This window comes from Ambystoma mexicanum, chromosome 6p, assembly GCF_040938575.1.
Source record: "Ambystoma mexicanum isolate Mex_15411 chromosome 6p, UKY_AmexF1_1, whole genome shotgun sequence".
NCBI classification, from domain to species: domain Eukaryota; kingdom Metazoa; phylum Chordata; class Amphibia; order Caudata; family Ambystomatidae; genus Ambystoma; species Ambystoma mexicanum.
Genome location: NC_090935.1, coordinates 773740386 through 773755332, shown reverse-complemented (window position 1 = coordinate 773755332; position 14947 = coordinate 773740386). Strand labels below are relative to the sequence as shown.

General features: G+C 47.9%; 1 protein-coding gene across 1 annotated transcript in view; it reads left to right on the top strand.

Annotated features, from left to right (window-relative positions):
- Window positions 1-14947, top strand: part of SKIC3 (SKI3 subunit of superkiller complex) — a 2336627-nt gene that overhangs the window by 1683692 nt on the left and 637988 nt on the right. Inside the window, exon 32 of the mRNA XM_069627646.1 lies at window positions 11341-11413. Within this exon, the coding sequence (XP_069483747.1) occupies window positions 11341-11413 (73 nt within the window). The remainder of the gene's footprint in view (window positions 1-11340; window positions 11414-14947) is intronic.

Here is a 14947-nt window from a genome sequence, read left to right as displayed (position 1 = left end):
CCAAAATCAAACAGCCCATTGGACAAGTCTGTAGCCGCGCTTATTCATCTACATCTACGGACAGAGCGGTAGCCATGGTTGCATGGGACCCGTACAGTGTTTGGCAAGGATAAGGCAGTGAACAGAGTTCTGCCATAGGCTTTGTAAGTGCTGTCCGATGACAGCAGACTACCTCTCTGTCCGCAGACTCCATATCTGCCACATTGTGGATAGAAGAATATTATTTTTCAAATTTTGATGAATAACCGCGGCTACAGACTTGTCTAATGTGCTGTTTGATTTTGGAGGCATGGATCATGTCAAGTAGATTCGCCATTGCCTGCCCTTTGGGGTCGATCTGGTCCTGGAATGCGAACAGCCTGCATAGGTTCAGTGAGGTCGGCCTCCCCGGGATGAAGCCTGACTGATCCGCATGGACAATGCTCGAGACGTACGGGAGCTATCGGTCTGCCAGCATCTTGGCGAAGATTTTAGTATCCCGGTTCAAAAGGGAAATAGGGCGATATGAGGAGCCGCTTAGGGGGTCCTTCTCAGGTTTCAGGATAAGCGTGATCACAGCTTCACGCATAGTTGGGGGAGTGGTCAGACAGTGTTCTAGGGAGGACGCAGTCAGTCGTTCTGCGTACCATAGGCGGGCTTGCTAGGATATCATCTAAAGGCGAGGAGGTGCCATGAACTGTCAAGTGGAATTTGTACTTCCTACCCTCCTGTCGGAGAGGCCTTCATACATCACCCAGCTCCAACTCTTACATGCATGCCTACACTGTTTCGGCTGCATGAGATCCCAGGCGGTTTTCCCCCAGCTGACCTATCTCTCTCCGGGTCTAAGGTGATGTTAAGATCTCCCGTCCATACGATGTTGGTGTGTAGGTACTTATGGCATCTGTGAAGTAATGCCTCAAAAAACGAGGGGTCATCCACATTTAGGCCATATATGATAAGGAACGTCACCAGTGTGGATCCCCAGCATCACAAGACTATCACAAACCTCCCCTTCTAGTCAAGTACAGTTTCCGTGGTACGAGACCGTAGTGCCTTATGTATAAGTATCATGACCCCTGCCGAGTATGTGGAGTAGGAAGTGTAATGTTTACAGTCCCCCCCCCCCCCAGGAATTGGCGACCCTCTCATTTACTCTTCCAACTAAATGAGTTTCTTGTAAGAGGGCCACCTTGTTTCTGTGTCTTTCACAGTATTGGATCACTTTACGGCCGTACGCGGATTGTTAAGTCCACATACATTCCAACTTATCACCCTACAGCTCGCCATGGGCCCAAAGTCATTTTGGACAGACCAGTCCTGCCTTTGTATACGTTCGTACCTCACCACAGCGGCTATCTGGGCGCAAGAGACGTGAATGATTTTGAGATAACTCCCAACTTTCCCTCAACCTCCCCCCCTTCCCCACCGCTCAAACCCCCGTGTAAAACCCGACATGCCCACCCCTGGCATTTTCATCGGTTAACTCTCCTAGCTCCTGAGCTCTTCATAGAATTGTGTCAATGTCTCTGTAGTTTAACAGGAGAGCTATGATCGGGCGAGGGCTTTAGCCTTACCTAGGGATCACCTGCGACACACAAAGCGCCCTCTCAATCAAAAATTGTGTCGATAGTGGTGGCGCCTGCAGTACGTCCTTTATAAACCTTTCCATGAAGACCTCCCTGTTTTGTTGCGGGATACACTCCGGGACCCCCACCACCCGGATATTGTTCCTCTGGGATCTTGCCTTCAAATCTTTGTTTTTTCCTTAATTGCTGTGATCTCCCTCTGGAGCGAGCAGATAGCCTGTGTTACTTCTCCACTGGTATCCTCCTGGGACCCCACTCAGTGCTCCACCTCGGATATCCCCCCTGCTCTCTTTCGCAATACGTTCCTGCATGCAGTCGACTTTGTATGCCATTCCGTCCAGTACCAAACTGAGCTCCGATGCCGGGGTGCCCCCAGCCGACCTCGAGGGGGCCTCGTCTTGTCCAGGCAGACATGGTCTATCAGGGGTATCGTGGGCCGCCAGCATCTTCTCACCCCCACTGCTTAGTCCCTCATTCTGGGAGAAAGGCAAGCGGGATTGCCGATTATTGCCCTTCGCTATATATCACCTCTTACGCTGTTCCTCCATTCTCCTCCCAGGGGGGCTCTGCTCTCCCTTCACCCAAGCAAAGTGTACTCAGTAATTATAAGCTCCAGCACCCCCGGCAGTGGAGTTGGCTTGGGCACCCCTTCCTTAGTAACAGAGTTCTTGGGGGGGTAGACGCATTTGTTCCTGACTATATTTCCAAGTATGAGCCAGAGAGTGAGAGGTCACTCGGACGGGGGCAAGGCAGCTGAAGTGGGGCCCGGGTGCTGATCCTGTGGACTGAGGTCCACGCCAGCAAGGTAGATGAGCCTCTCAGTGCTGACTTCCTGATTGGGCAGCAGGCACTGTAATGGCAAGAGTACCTCCTGGGCTCGCATGCAACCACGCCAGCTTTAGTATGGGTGGCAGTAGGTTCAGCCTACGTTGCTTGTAGATGCTCGAATTCAAAGGTTGTGGATGTGGGTGCAATAGCCTCTGGAGTGTGTTAGGGCCAATGCGGGGGGTCTTTCCACGCCCCTGTCAAGCCGGGACGGGACGGCTGCTAGTTTCTGTCTTGAGGTTATAGCAGTGGCAGCAGGCTGGTCACCCGCGTGAATGTTGGCCAGTGTAGTGTTTTCTGGGGGCCCTTTTCTTAGTTACAGTGTCTTTGGGGGAGGGAGGCTCCCTTGTCACTGGTTATAGCTCCAGATATAGGCCAGAGAGTTGGAGGTCACTGCTGTGGAGGTAGAGCTACTGACTGGTTATTGGGGCAGCGGGCACTGCAGTGGTGAGAGTACCTCCTGGGCCTGCCCTGCAGATGCGCCGGGCTCAGTGTAGATGACAGTAGGCTCAGCCTTGTTGCCTGAAAGTGCACCCATTCAGAGGTTGTAGACGTGGGTGCAAAGGCCTCAAGGACGTGCTGGGTCCTACGTAAGAGGGCTTTCCAGGTTCCTGCTAAGACAGGATAGAAACGGCTGCTAATTGCTGTGTGGAGGTAGCTGCACTGACAGCAGACAGCTCAACTGTTTTGTTGCTGGCCCGTATTGTGTTTTCTGGGTCCTCCGATACAGTAATGCTGCCAGGTGCTGGGGTGCAGAGGGTGAATGTGAGCTCAATGCTCGCTGGTTTAGAAGGCGTGGATGCATATCCGCTGCTATCGCCGGGAACCGGACCGTGTATTAACAAGCGCTCGACCCCACCGGCTGCTCCACCCTGGGTGGTGAGCTTACCTCCTTTCCTGATCTTCGTGCCCTGACCACCACAGGGGACCCAGGCTCCTGCAGGGCTACACTGTCATACAGTCCCCTCAGGGTGGCCGCCCATGCCCGGCCAGATATTCGCCGCTCTCTCCTCCACTCTCAGTCCAGGTGTACATCACCGGAATCCGACCTCTCCACTCTGGCAATTGGTCCGAGTTATGTTGGGCTCCATCGGACACGTCACCAGCAGTTGTGCGGGCTGTGCTTGCACGTCGCTGTATCTCTCTTTACCAGCCTGGGCCATCTGGGTGTTCGTATGCCGTCTTATGAGCCCAAACTCGGGTTGCACACTGGCGGCACTACTGGGAGTTCTCCTGCTGGGTACGGTGTTGGCCTCCCCTTTCAGCGGGTCATACTCAGAGCTCAGCGAGAAGCGGCCATCTTGGCTGCAGGCTCTCTAGCGCCCTCCGACTAAAGTTTTAGACGCCTCTTTGAAAGGCTGGGGCATTCCCCTACTGGATCTAATGGGAAGCGGGCTTTCCTCCTCAACGGAAGCCCAGGAAATAAATAAGTTTGCCGGAGTGGATGGCTATCAGGCTGACCCTGATTTCCTTTCTTTCATCTTTGCAAGGCCTGAAAGACAACGCAGTGGCTATGCACTACCACAACAAACGAGGATGTGTGGGGTTGTTAACTTTATTCAGAGAAGTTATGTGACAGTTGCTCGGATTTGGAAAATGACCTATCTCTGGCAGTGGTACATCTTGCTGGAACATAGAATGTCATAGCAGATGCACAGACAGAGTTCAACTTCCCATGAGTGGGAGCTCTGCCAGGTTGTTCAGGATTAGATCTTTGTCCTTTGGTAGATTCCTCAAGTAATCATCTTTGCTTTCAGTGTGAACAGGAAGCGCAAGTTGTTCAGCTTCTGAGAGTTACCTCGGCATAGAACACTAATGGATACACTGACGGTTGACTGTAACTTCGATTTCCTTTGTGTTCCCACCGATCCCTGTCATTTGACTAGTTCAGAGGGCACAGCAGTTGTTCCGGTTTACATTGATTCTGATCGCTCCGTATTGGCCACAGAGGACTTGGTATCCAAAGATTCAGGACATGTCCATCTGTCTTCCCTGGTGCCTCCTGGCAAAGATGGACCTGCTCTCCCACTCAAGGTGGGTGCAGGCCACCCATTCAAACCTTAGCAGCCTGAACATTTGTAGCTTGATTGCTGAGAGATAAGGAGCCGGATTTGCCAGTTGACATTCTAAATGTACTCCTTTCGGCTTTAAGGCCGACCACCAAGTCCATTTATGCCTGCAGGTGGTGGAAATTCTCAGCTTGATTTCGGGAGAGGGGTCTAGTCCCCTTATTTGTCCTATTGCTTTTGTTCTAGATCTACTGCTCACCTTGGCCTAGATTGGCACTGCCAAGGCGTACCTGGCTGCCATTTTGGTCTTAAAGAAGACCCTCTGCAAGGTTATTTTTTCAAATTCCTCCCTGTTGTACAGTTCCTGTGGGGTTTGTGTAATTAGTTTCCCAACCTCGTTTGTTGTTCCTGTACTGGACTTGAAGTTAGTTTTGACTTTCCGTATAGGAGCATCGCTTGAGCTCCTACATTCATGTTCTTTAAGATTGCTCACCCTCAAGATGATTTTCCTGGTGGCCATCACTTCTGCAAGACGAGTGATTCAACTCCAGGTGTTGTCTGTTAAAATTCCCTACTTGATGTTTTCCAAGGAGGAGGTGACTTTCAGAGTGAGTTCATCCTTACTGGTTCTATCAGACTTGCATCCCCTTAAAAAGATCCATCTTCCTGTGTTATATCTTCTCTCTCATCCTTCTAACTTAGAGGAGTGATTCCATCTGCTGGACACAGTGCGGACCCTCCAATACTAAGTCTCTTGGAAGAGGGATATCAGGAAAGATTGCCAGATCTTTGTGGGATATGTTTGTGCTGGCAGTGATGTGACTAAGCATACCTTGTCAATATGGATCATCCTCTGCATCTTTGAATTATTATTATTGTTATTAGGGTATTGAGAGGTACAAGAAGGGTGGCATGTTTTTGCGTATGGACTTTTATTGATCAAGAAAGGTTGGAAAAAAGGCTTCTGTAGCCTTAAATATAAGAGGGGTTTCCCCGTCTCAAAAGAACTAATTAAAATAGCCATGATGTACAAAAGTAAAAGTCTGTCCCAGTCACGTCCCCAAAACCTATTTCTGTCCCTCACTCTATAAACTAACAAAATGGTGGAAGGATGATCTCACTCTAAAGAAAGCAGTGTTAATCAAGGCTACATAAATGTTCTCAGCCAGTCAGGCTTCTTCCCAAAGGATTCAATAACAATGTTAAGGTTAAATAAGGTTGCAATATAAGGGTGCTGCTCCTTTCCCCTACACTTCAAAAGAACAAATGTCTTTTCAGTTTCTTCTCATAAAGCACAAAAGATCTTCCAAAGATACTACAACAAGTTTCTTACATTCACAGTTCTTTCCCAGTTCCAGGGTTCTCAAACTATTTGTTTCCAAACTCTCATGTGGGTGTGGGTCCCAGACTGGCAGTATGCTCAAGCACTTGGTTCACTTTCCTTCCAAGCAATGTCCCTTGCACATGCTATCTTTGTTTCTCTTACTGTTGAACCGCTTGGTTTACTCTCCTGACAAGCAATGGCCCTTTCATAGGCTGTCTCTCTTTGCCTTACGGAGTCCCAGACCCTTTTATTCTTGATCACTTTAGGGTCTTGCCTTTAATATGGGTGCAGGTCCAATACTCGCAATAATGTCCCTTGATCGTTTGGTTCAATTCTCTGCCAAATGAATCACCTTTTATTTAGTCAGTTCCCAGGGTTTCAGACCCTCTTGTCTTGCACTTTGTTTTGGATTTCTAGCTCATCCTGGACCTCCAGCACCCCATGAGCCAGCCGCGTACCTGACCATCTGGTCCGAGTCTTCCAATTGGCGTTACTCCTGTGCGAGGCTGGGGTGCTACTCGGCTGCTTTTCTAATTCGTTGGCATCCTCGGAAATCACATCTTCTTGCTGTGGGTATTGTCGGCAATGACTTTGTTGACCCCCGCAGTGGCGGCTCCGCCAACAACACGTTGCCTCTTGGGTTGCAGTCTCTGAATTGTGCAACTCCCGAGACCTTATGACGCCCCTAGAGAAGAGACAATATCCTCCGATTTGTCAGTGTTTGGTATATGTAGAAAATGTAGGAAAAAAAATAATATGGTATAATTGTTCTCATTTCGGCTGTACTAAAAGTTCGTACAGCTGAACATTTTGAACAATTGCACCACACGTGACCACTATAGCGATCAAGGGGAGCAGGGGTGCACTCTTGTTCGCTATAATGACATGGGAGGTTGCAGGAGTGTCCTTCGCTTTATATACAATAAAGTTTATAAAGAAATAAAAATTAAAAAAGGGCCCTGCCACGCCGGTTCCCCGTCCATGTAAGTGAAGGGAACTGGTGTTGCAGGAAGACAGGGTAGTCGGCGGCACAACAAAGTCTGTTGCCAAAAGTTAAGTAAGGGGAGGGCGGGTAAGGGAATGTGGGGGAACTAATGCGGGATTACACTGCAGTGCACTTTTCAAATGCAATTTATTTTCGAATTTGTGATTTCGCACCACGGTGTAATGACGTATATCCAATTATTGAGTGCAGATCTGGGTTCGGGAAGCAGCGGAGCGCTTTACAATCATAAGGGGAAGAGAAAGGCTAGGGAGGAGAGAAACAAGGGAGTGGGGATCTAACAACATGGGAGGGCGGGAAATAGATCTTACAAGTAACCAGGGGAGGAAACAATGGGGATCAGATTACCCAGTCTCAGGTTGGGTGTGGAGTGGACAGAGTATTGTTAGGGAGGAGCCATTCCTTGAAGAGGAAGGTCATGAGCTCCTTCCTGAACTGTAGAAGTGAGGGGGCGAGTCTGATGTTGATGAGGTGGAGGCTGCAGAGTCTTGGCGCATAGACAGAAAATGCCTGTCTTCTGTTTATATCCTTCCTGCACTGCTGGAGTTCAAGTCTGCACATGTCCTTACTTCTGGTGGATCGTAGGTCTCTGGAGATGCTGGGTTTCTTAGTGAGGTAGCTTGGGCATTTCATGGTGACACCCTTGTAGATGCAGCAGGATTTGAAGATGATACAGGCCTGCAACGTGAGACAGTGCAGTTCGATGAGGTCGGGTGATGTCGAATCTACAGAGTCCTTTGGTGAGTTGTGCTGCAGCATGTAGGACACATTTTAGGGAAGCCAGGGTAGTTGCTGGAAGGCCTTGCAAAATGGCATTGCAACCATCAAGGTGGGAGAGGACCGGGTCAGACTGGGACAAGAAATAGGCCCGGACACCCAAAAATTGTCCCATCCCTCGCCTCAAAAACGTGGCCCACCCCTCGCCTCACGACCATTGAACTCTGATGATATCACCAGAAGTAATGTCATTTGGCCCCACCCCAAAGTGACATCCCGGGAAGTGATGAAACACAACCTTTCACCCCTTGACAAAGTGGCATCAAATAGCATTGTTACTAAGCACACTACGAAAAATATGGTTATGATTTCACTAATGTGATATACATTTCATACAAGAATGTATCACTATATGTATCATTAATATCTGTGTGTATAGATCCATATCAAATTACTGTGAATGCAAGCAGACGTCCAAGGCCAAATGATAATATGTTATTGTATAGCACTTACGCTATGCTCTTTTTTATAGAACAAATATGCATACAATATCACCCAACCTCTGTTGGCACTCGTTTATCAACCTAAGAAGGATGAAAGGCTAAGATGGTCTTGCTGGGATTCAAACCTGCAGATCACGCACACATCGCAGCAGCGAGCGCTCAACCCACTGAGCCATCATATCGGCTATAGTAAAATGAGCAATTATTCTGTAGTGGATACCATTAAACTGGTAACTGAGATTTAACAGCAGACCAGTTAAGTTCATCTCCAGGTCTGGTGCAAAGTTGGCCGCATGCTAAGCCTGCATGCATCTACTTTCAGACTTCAGGGGTTGGCAAAATAGGGAATGCAGCGCACTCACAGGACATCCCATACTCTGAGCACTCGTTACCTCATACATGCAAACAAACTTCCTGAACAGCATGCCAGGGAGATGGGAAACATAGACACATTACAACAAAGCATTCATTGTGGCACAATGAAGTGAATGGCCACTTGATGTGCTGTGGTCAAATATTTCTACACTATACAGAAGCTTTTAGGCACAAGGATTTTGCCTTGCTAGACAATGGAACTACTCGGCCTGCTTTGCTCCCTCCACCCGCCTACTCCTTCCTCACACTGACTCTCCTAACCAGGCTGCTGGCTTGCTTCGGGCGCAGATTAGATTTTTTTATTTTTATTTTTTCAAACTGTCCCAGGCGTGGGCAGAAACCGGCCCTCACTCCACAGGGACGATGTCGGCCCAGCCATGGGCTGAGGGGCCAATCCGACCCTGGGAGAGGACCAAGGCTCGGAGAACAGATCTGAAGTTGTTTTCTGAGATGAAGGGTTTGATATTTTTCGCTGGTACCAAGCCGTTCGTCTTCCTTGCTGTGGCCTGTTTGAAGGAGAGGTGCCTGTCAATGTCGAACCCAAGGAACTTGGCGCAGGTGACCAGTTGGGGTATAAAGCACTCAAGGTGCATAGCAGAGAGCCAGGTCTGGATAACCAGGTGTTCAGTGTTGTAGGTCAGCAGTAGGAAACCGTCCACTCAGCTCGGGGTGTGGGCGCTTCTTTGGCACTGCAGCGAGGTGTGCCAGTAAGCGACAGCTGCCTCCCTCAGCCATCCTCTCCTCCTTCTCTCCTATCGCGTCGGATGAGCTCACTAGGGTTGTCCGCTCTATAAAGGTCTACTCCAAACAGGTCTCCCCCTTTTATTCCAGAACTATTAAGTACAACATCGGCTCCCTGCACTCACTGATTTCTGCAATTACTCTCTGGCTACCATGTCTTTCCCCTCTGCCCTCAGGCACTCCCTTGTGTGCCCCCTCCTGAAAAAGCCTTCCGCCGACCCCTTGTGTCCGGCTAACTACCGCCCCATCTCTATCACTCCTTTCCTTGGGACGTTTCTGTCGAAGCTGGTCTACCCCCAACTGACCCAGCGTACTGAGCTCATAGGTTGCCTACAAGACCATCAGTCTGGATTCCGAGCATCCAGAGGCACAGAAGCTGTTCTCCTTAACACCTGTGAAGAACTGCTTGCATCTCTTGACTCTAACTCACCTGCTGTTCTCATTCTACTTGATCTCTCCTCTCCATTGGTATGGCCAACCATTCCATCCTCATAAAACATCTCCACTTACCCTTGGTATCTCAGAGCGGGCACTGGACTGGCTGAACTCCTTCCACAATGACGGTCCCTCCCAGGTTATCCTGTGCTCTTTCTCCTCTCCCACCTCTATCTCCACTTGTCCAGGCGTCCAACCTTTCACCCTGGCTTTTTAACGTCTATCTCGCCCCGCTTGCTCCCCTCCTTTCTACTTTCTCCCCTCACTTCCAGTGTTATGCAGACAGAACCAAACTCTTCTTCAAACTTCCCTATGATCCTCTCTCGACTACTTCCTCCACCATTCCGGACTGACTATCTGCTATCCAGTCCTGGCGTGCCTCTAATTATCTCTGCCTCAATGCCAGCAAGAGTGAGATCCTTCCAATTGGGACTCCTGCTCCCCTTTCCTCCCTTCACTTTGGCCACCCTCCATGGGCTCTCCCCCTTTTCCTTCATCTGAAGCCAGAAACCTTGGAGTCATATTTGACTCCTCTCTCTTTCCACCCTCACATCCTGGACTTTGCCAAGAAGGTCCACTCTCAACTCCACCTCATCAGAGGTATCCTTCCTTTCCTCACTTTTCCCCATAAACTTAATGTCTCCAGAGCTCTGGTTCTCTCTAGGTTGGACTACTGTAACAGCCTCTTCCTTAATCAACCTTCTTCCTCTCTCTGCCCCTCCAGCTTATCCAGAATAGGGCTGCAAGACTTATACTTGACCTTAAGCCCATGGACCGTATCTCCCAAGCTCTAAAATCGCTCGACTGGCTCCTGGTCGATGCAAGGATCAAATTCAAATTCCTCTGCATCATCAATTACAATTATCGTACAACTAGCTCTCACCAAATATTCTCCCTCAAGATCTTTACGCTCTTCCGGCTCCAACTCTCTGCTTGTCAAGCGCTTCTCTAAACAGTGAGTTGGTGGCTGATCTCTTTCCTCGGCTCACTCCCCCTTCCTCTCTGTCTTGAGCCGGATCTCCTCAAATTACGGAAGCTCTTCAAGACTTGTCTCTTCACCTCCACCTTCCCGTGCTAAACCCTGCAGTCACTGAGATTGGTGGCCTGGGCCCTCATGTGTCCTTCTGGGTCCTGGCCTTCCTTCCAATCGCCTTCAACCTTGGCCCTATCCCAGCACTTGCCTTTGGGCACCCACTGGCCGGTGTTGTCCCACAAACATGCACTTATGGTATTGGCAGTTGACCACTCCTCTCCTGGTGATCTCTGCCAAGCAATTACCTGTTGCCTGCAACTGACTCTCTGGCACTTCCCCCTCTGTGGAACCTCTAGCACTTACCCCCTCCCCTTGTTCCTTTTCTCTCTCTGCACTTGCACGTTCAGAATGCTCACAAGGCCTCTGTCTTGTTCATCAGAGTTAGTGTATTTACCTTTTTGTTCTCCTGTTCCTGCCCATTTGCCCTGTAGGCACTTTGAAACACAATTTCTTGATGTATAAGCACCTTACATATGCACAATAAATCAAATAAATACATCTGTCTTCTAATCTGCCATTCTTTTTTTCTTTACATCTGAAAGATGTAGTTGTATGATACAACCTGTTTTGTTATGATATAGTGAATTATACTGTGTCCGTTTCATACTAGTCAAGTTGAAAATGCAATCTTACATTTTAAATAAATGTATGATAGAAGAGGTTACTATGCTTTCTGTAATTGTTTCTAAGCAGCTATCCTGAATAATGTACACAGACTGTGTTTTTATACTGTAAGAGTTCTCAAGTAAATGGTTTGGAGTAAATTGCACTTGGCCTGCAGATAAAGATTTATTCTTGTGTTTTTAGAAACCCAGGCGACCATACTCTTTGGACCCTTCTATCACGGCTTGTTCCAGAGTATACGCCACAAAATGCAAAGGTAAGAATGGTCATAGTTTCCATGTGATAAAATATGTATTTAGAAAGTTAAATGTTAATTAAATAGACACTCATTACATTATATTGTGGGAACAAGAAAAATATACTTATGGTCAGATTTTCTTTTCATAAGGTACCAATAAAAATCCCTTATGCAGATCAGGGGAGAATTTGCTGTTTTTTAAAGAACAGCTTGATGGTGCAACCTTTTCCACAGCTGGTTATCGGAATGCAAACCCGTTATAAATTAAATGTAAACCATCCACCAATAACCTCTTTTGATCTTGTATTATTCCGCCTCTCTCCACATGATCCATCATTCAATTATTTATTCATAGATTTTCTAGCATCAGGAACTCCAACTTCTACACGTCAATGGATTGCATTGTCCCACAGATTCCTCATCTTGATAGAGCGCTTGAGTTTTTTTTCAACAGGTGTTATAGTGCTGCTCGATATCGTCGATGACTCCCCCCTCGTATACGGCCACGCCATTCCTTCGATCGGATGTGACATTGGACATTGTATAAAAGGATGCACTACGGCCCTATAAGGAAGCATTGGTATCAACAGTAAGACAGACATAAGTGACCACAGTTCAAGGGTGTTCATTCAACTTCAATGATCAATGCCTATTGTAGGTGCCTTTCCCCGTCTTACTATGTGTGAGAGAAAACATAAAATAGCAGACAAAACCCCTTGTCGGGGAAAGAGGCACTGAGACCCGGCTGCAAGAGTTCAAAGGATGGTTTTTTTTTCTCCAGCTAGGAAATAACCCAAAAAGCTCTCCCACATTTACATCAGTGTCAACATTTATATTAGTTAAAGTAACTCTAACAAAAAATACTAAATGGACCTGATTGGCCAGACGGTGAGGTGCTGTAGGTGTGGGTAGCATCTCTTCCTCCTGGTTGGCTGAGTAGCTGACGGGCATCAAACATCTTGTGCTCCATGCAGGTCAGGGTCAGGTCACTGTGGTCACTACCTAAGCTAATATGTTACATAATAAATAACAAATTATTTAAAACTTTTTATGCTACTTGTCACATTTCTACATAAGTCACACACAATGATCATAGTCAGTACAATTGGGTCATTCGTGGCTTTAATTGAAGGCCTTGACCTTTATTGTGCATGAAAAAGAATCAGGCTATGTTTCGCATTTCTTCTAGGTTTCAAACCCATTAGTACAAGTAAAAACATATATAGTGATAAAAATGCTTAAGGTTAGTAGTGGGTGTGTTGGGTGGGTTTCGCAGCACAGGCGAGAGTCTGGCACTTGAAAGAAATACCTTACAGGGGGTGCAGGGTCAGGATGGCAATAAATTGTTCTAATGGGGGTGGGTGGCTTGCACGTTTATGAGGACGAATCGAGCAGAAAGTGCTTAGCTCATCCTAGTTCACATGCCGGTTCTCAGACGAACAGTGATTTCAGAGGAAGAAAACTGTAGCATATTGATTGTTGCAACTTTCTCCAGCTTCAGCCTGAGAATGGAAGCACAGAGCTTTCCTTTGCAGGGGGAGTGCAAGGGTGGGGGCCAGCCAGCTGCCTGCGCGCCTTGTGTGTGTGTGTCTCTGTCCTTGGCTGCTGTGGTGGAGAGGGGAGCTGAGCATTGCTGTACTATCGCAGTGAGACCTGTTTACCCAAGATGGAGTCGAAAGGGGGCACAAAAGATCGATGCCCCGTGTCCTGCTCAGTAGTCCCATCTATGTAGCAGTCAACCGTGGTTAACTTTACATAAGGCCAAGGGGCAATCCCACTACCGGAGGCACGTGGTCCAAGCCTTGTACCGAGGAGCGTACAACGCGAGGGGGCTGAGGACCCCTCACTCCCATACACTATCTAAACCTGAATCTACAGATGGGAGCAAGCTATGACCATCAAATAATAATAACGCAGTCCTAGTGGTGTCTTGTCAGAAATAAAAGGGCCTGTACTAAAAAACCTATTGTCAATCCTTCCCTCTAAGTACATACAGAGTGGGGAATAATGTTACAAAAGGAAAGAAGTGTTAAAAAATGTAATGTCTGGATGTTGGCCTCCCTTTCCCACTCTTTTCGCACTGGACGAGGCGGTTCACTCACACGTAGCACACTCTGGCTTCTTTAGCACGAGAATACAGTTCAATCAAAACATCGTGACCTTCTGTATGCAAGTCTCCTTACTCCTCAAGGTCTCTTCATTCAGAGGGCCTGATGCAACCAAACAAAAATGTTAAGTTATTTTCCTCTTTGGATTTCTACAAGTATTCACTTTAGGTGATTCACTATTCACCCAGATCCACCGCTGTCTGGCTCAGATCTCTTTAGTACAATGTTCGTTCCATTTTGATCCCCCTCAGTCGGGCTCAGATCTCTTTAGTACATTGTTTGCAAGATATTCTTTCGAGTGACTCAGGGTTCACCCCGGACCCTCCCCCCCCAGCCGGGCTCAGATCCTTTTTAAACACAATTAGTATCGATCAGCTGGACATGGACCAATTTCAATCAAGCATCGAAGAACTTTCAAATAAGTACACTGGTTAGCTTGACCCATTGAAGGACCACTTTGATCTTACAATTCCTTCTCTTTACATTTGTCCCCTTAGGGTTTGGATACCTAACAGAGACTTTTGAATGAGCATGAACGTGGTGCCGGACCACTCTGTTTATGGTATCTATCTTTGCTTCAAAGTCCAGGCACTCATTTAGTACATTAATTATGTTCACATCACTTACCAAATACGCTTCATGCACTGTCGTGTTCAATTTTCTTCATACAATGTTGCCGCTTGCAACCTTGGGTTCCAGACAGCCCGGGTTGGTATCAGTCTCCCCAACTCACTGGCTGTGCAGCCTTCACTGGGTTTTCTTTTTTGTAGGTGCCAAGGACAGTACCACGGCAGCAACTGCTTCTCCCCGCCTTGACTATCGATGCAGGAGCACCCCGGGTACCTCCGACACCCAATGCAGGAGTCTTTAGCTTTGATTACATGTCTTACGTTTTCTATTCTCAGAGGCACATAAAGGTTACGGTCTTTCGGTGAAAAGGTAAAGGGCCCATCCTTTGTCTTCCTTTTCGGTCTTGCCGTCTTTTGCCTTGTATTAAACTGCCATCTTGGAACTGCTGCTTCGTCGTCTGCTTTGCCTCGCTCAGAGTGTGCTCTCGTGCTCTGCCTATTATCTATATGGGGAAGTGTGTGTAATGATCAGTAATTGCCAGACCCAGCCTGACCATCGTGTTGGGACATGTCAGGTATACAGCTCGTGTGTTAGTCCGTTTTCCCTCACAGTGAGTTGTCTGTGAGAAAGTGTTGGTGTCGGAAAGGGTGCAGGGGTTGAGTCCCTAAGTTTCCTACCTGGTAGGATGAGGTAAAAGCGTTATAGGAACTGGGATAATGCGTCTCGCCACCCGGTGTCACACTTTCACTCCCTGAAGACACCCCATCCATGTGCTCCTCTCACACTGGTCCACCCCAGGAACTGGATCCAAAAGCGATGGCCATGTCCCGGCCACCTGGATGACAGATCTCACGGGACTAGCAGGTGGGACACC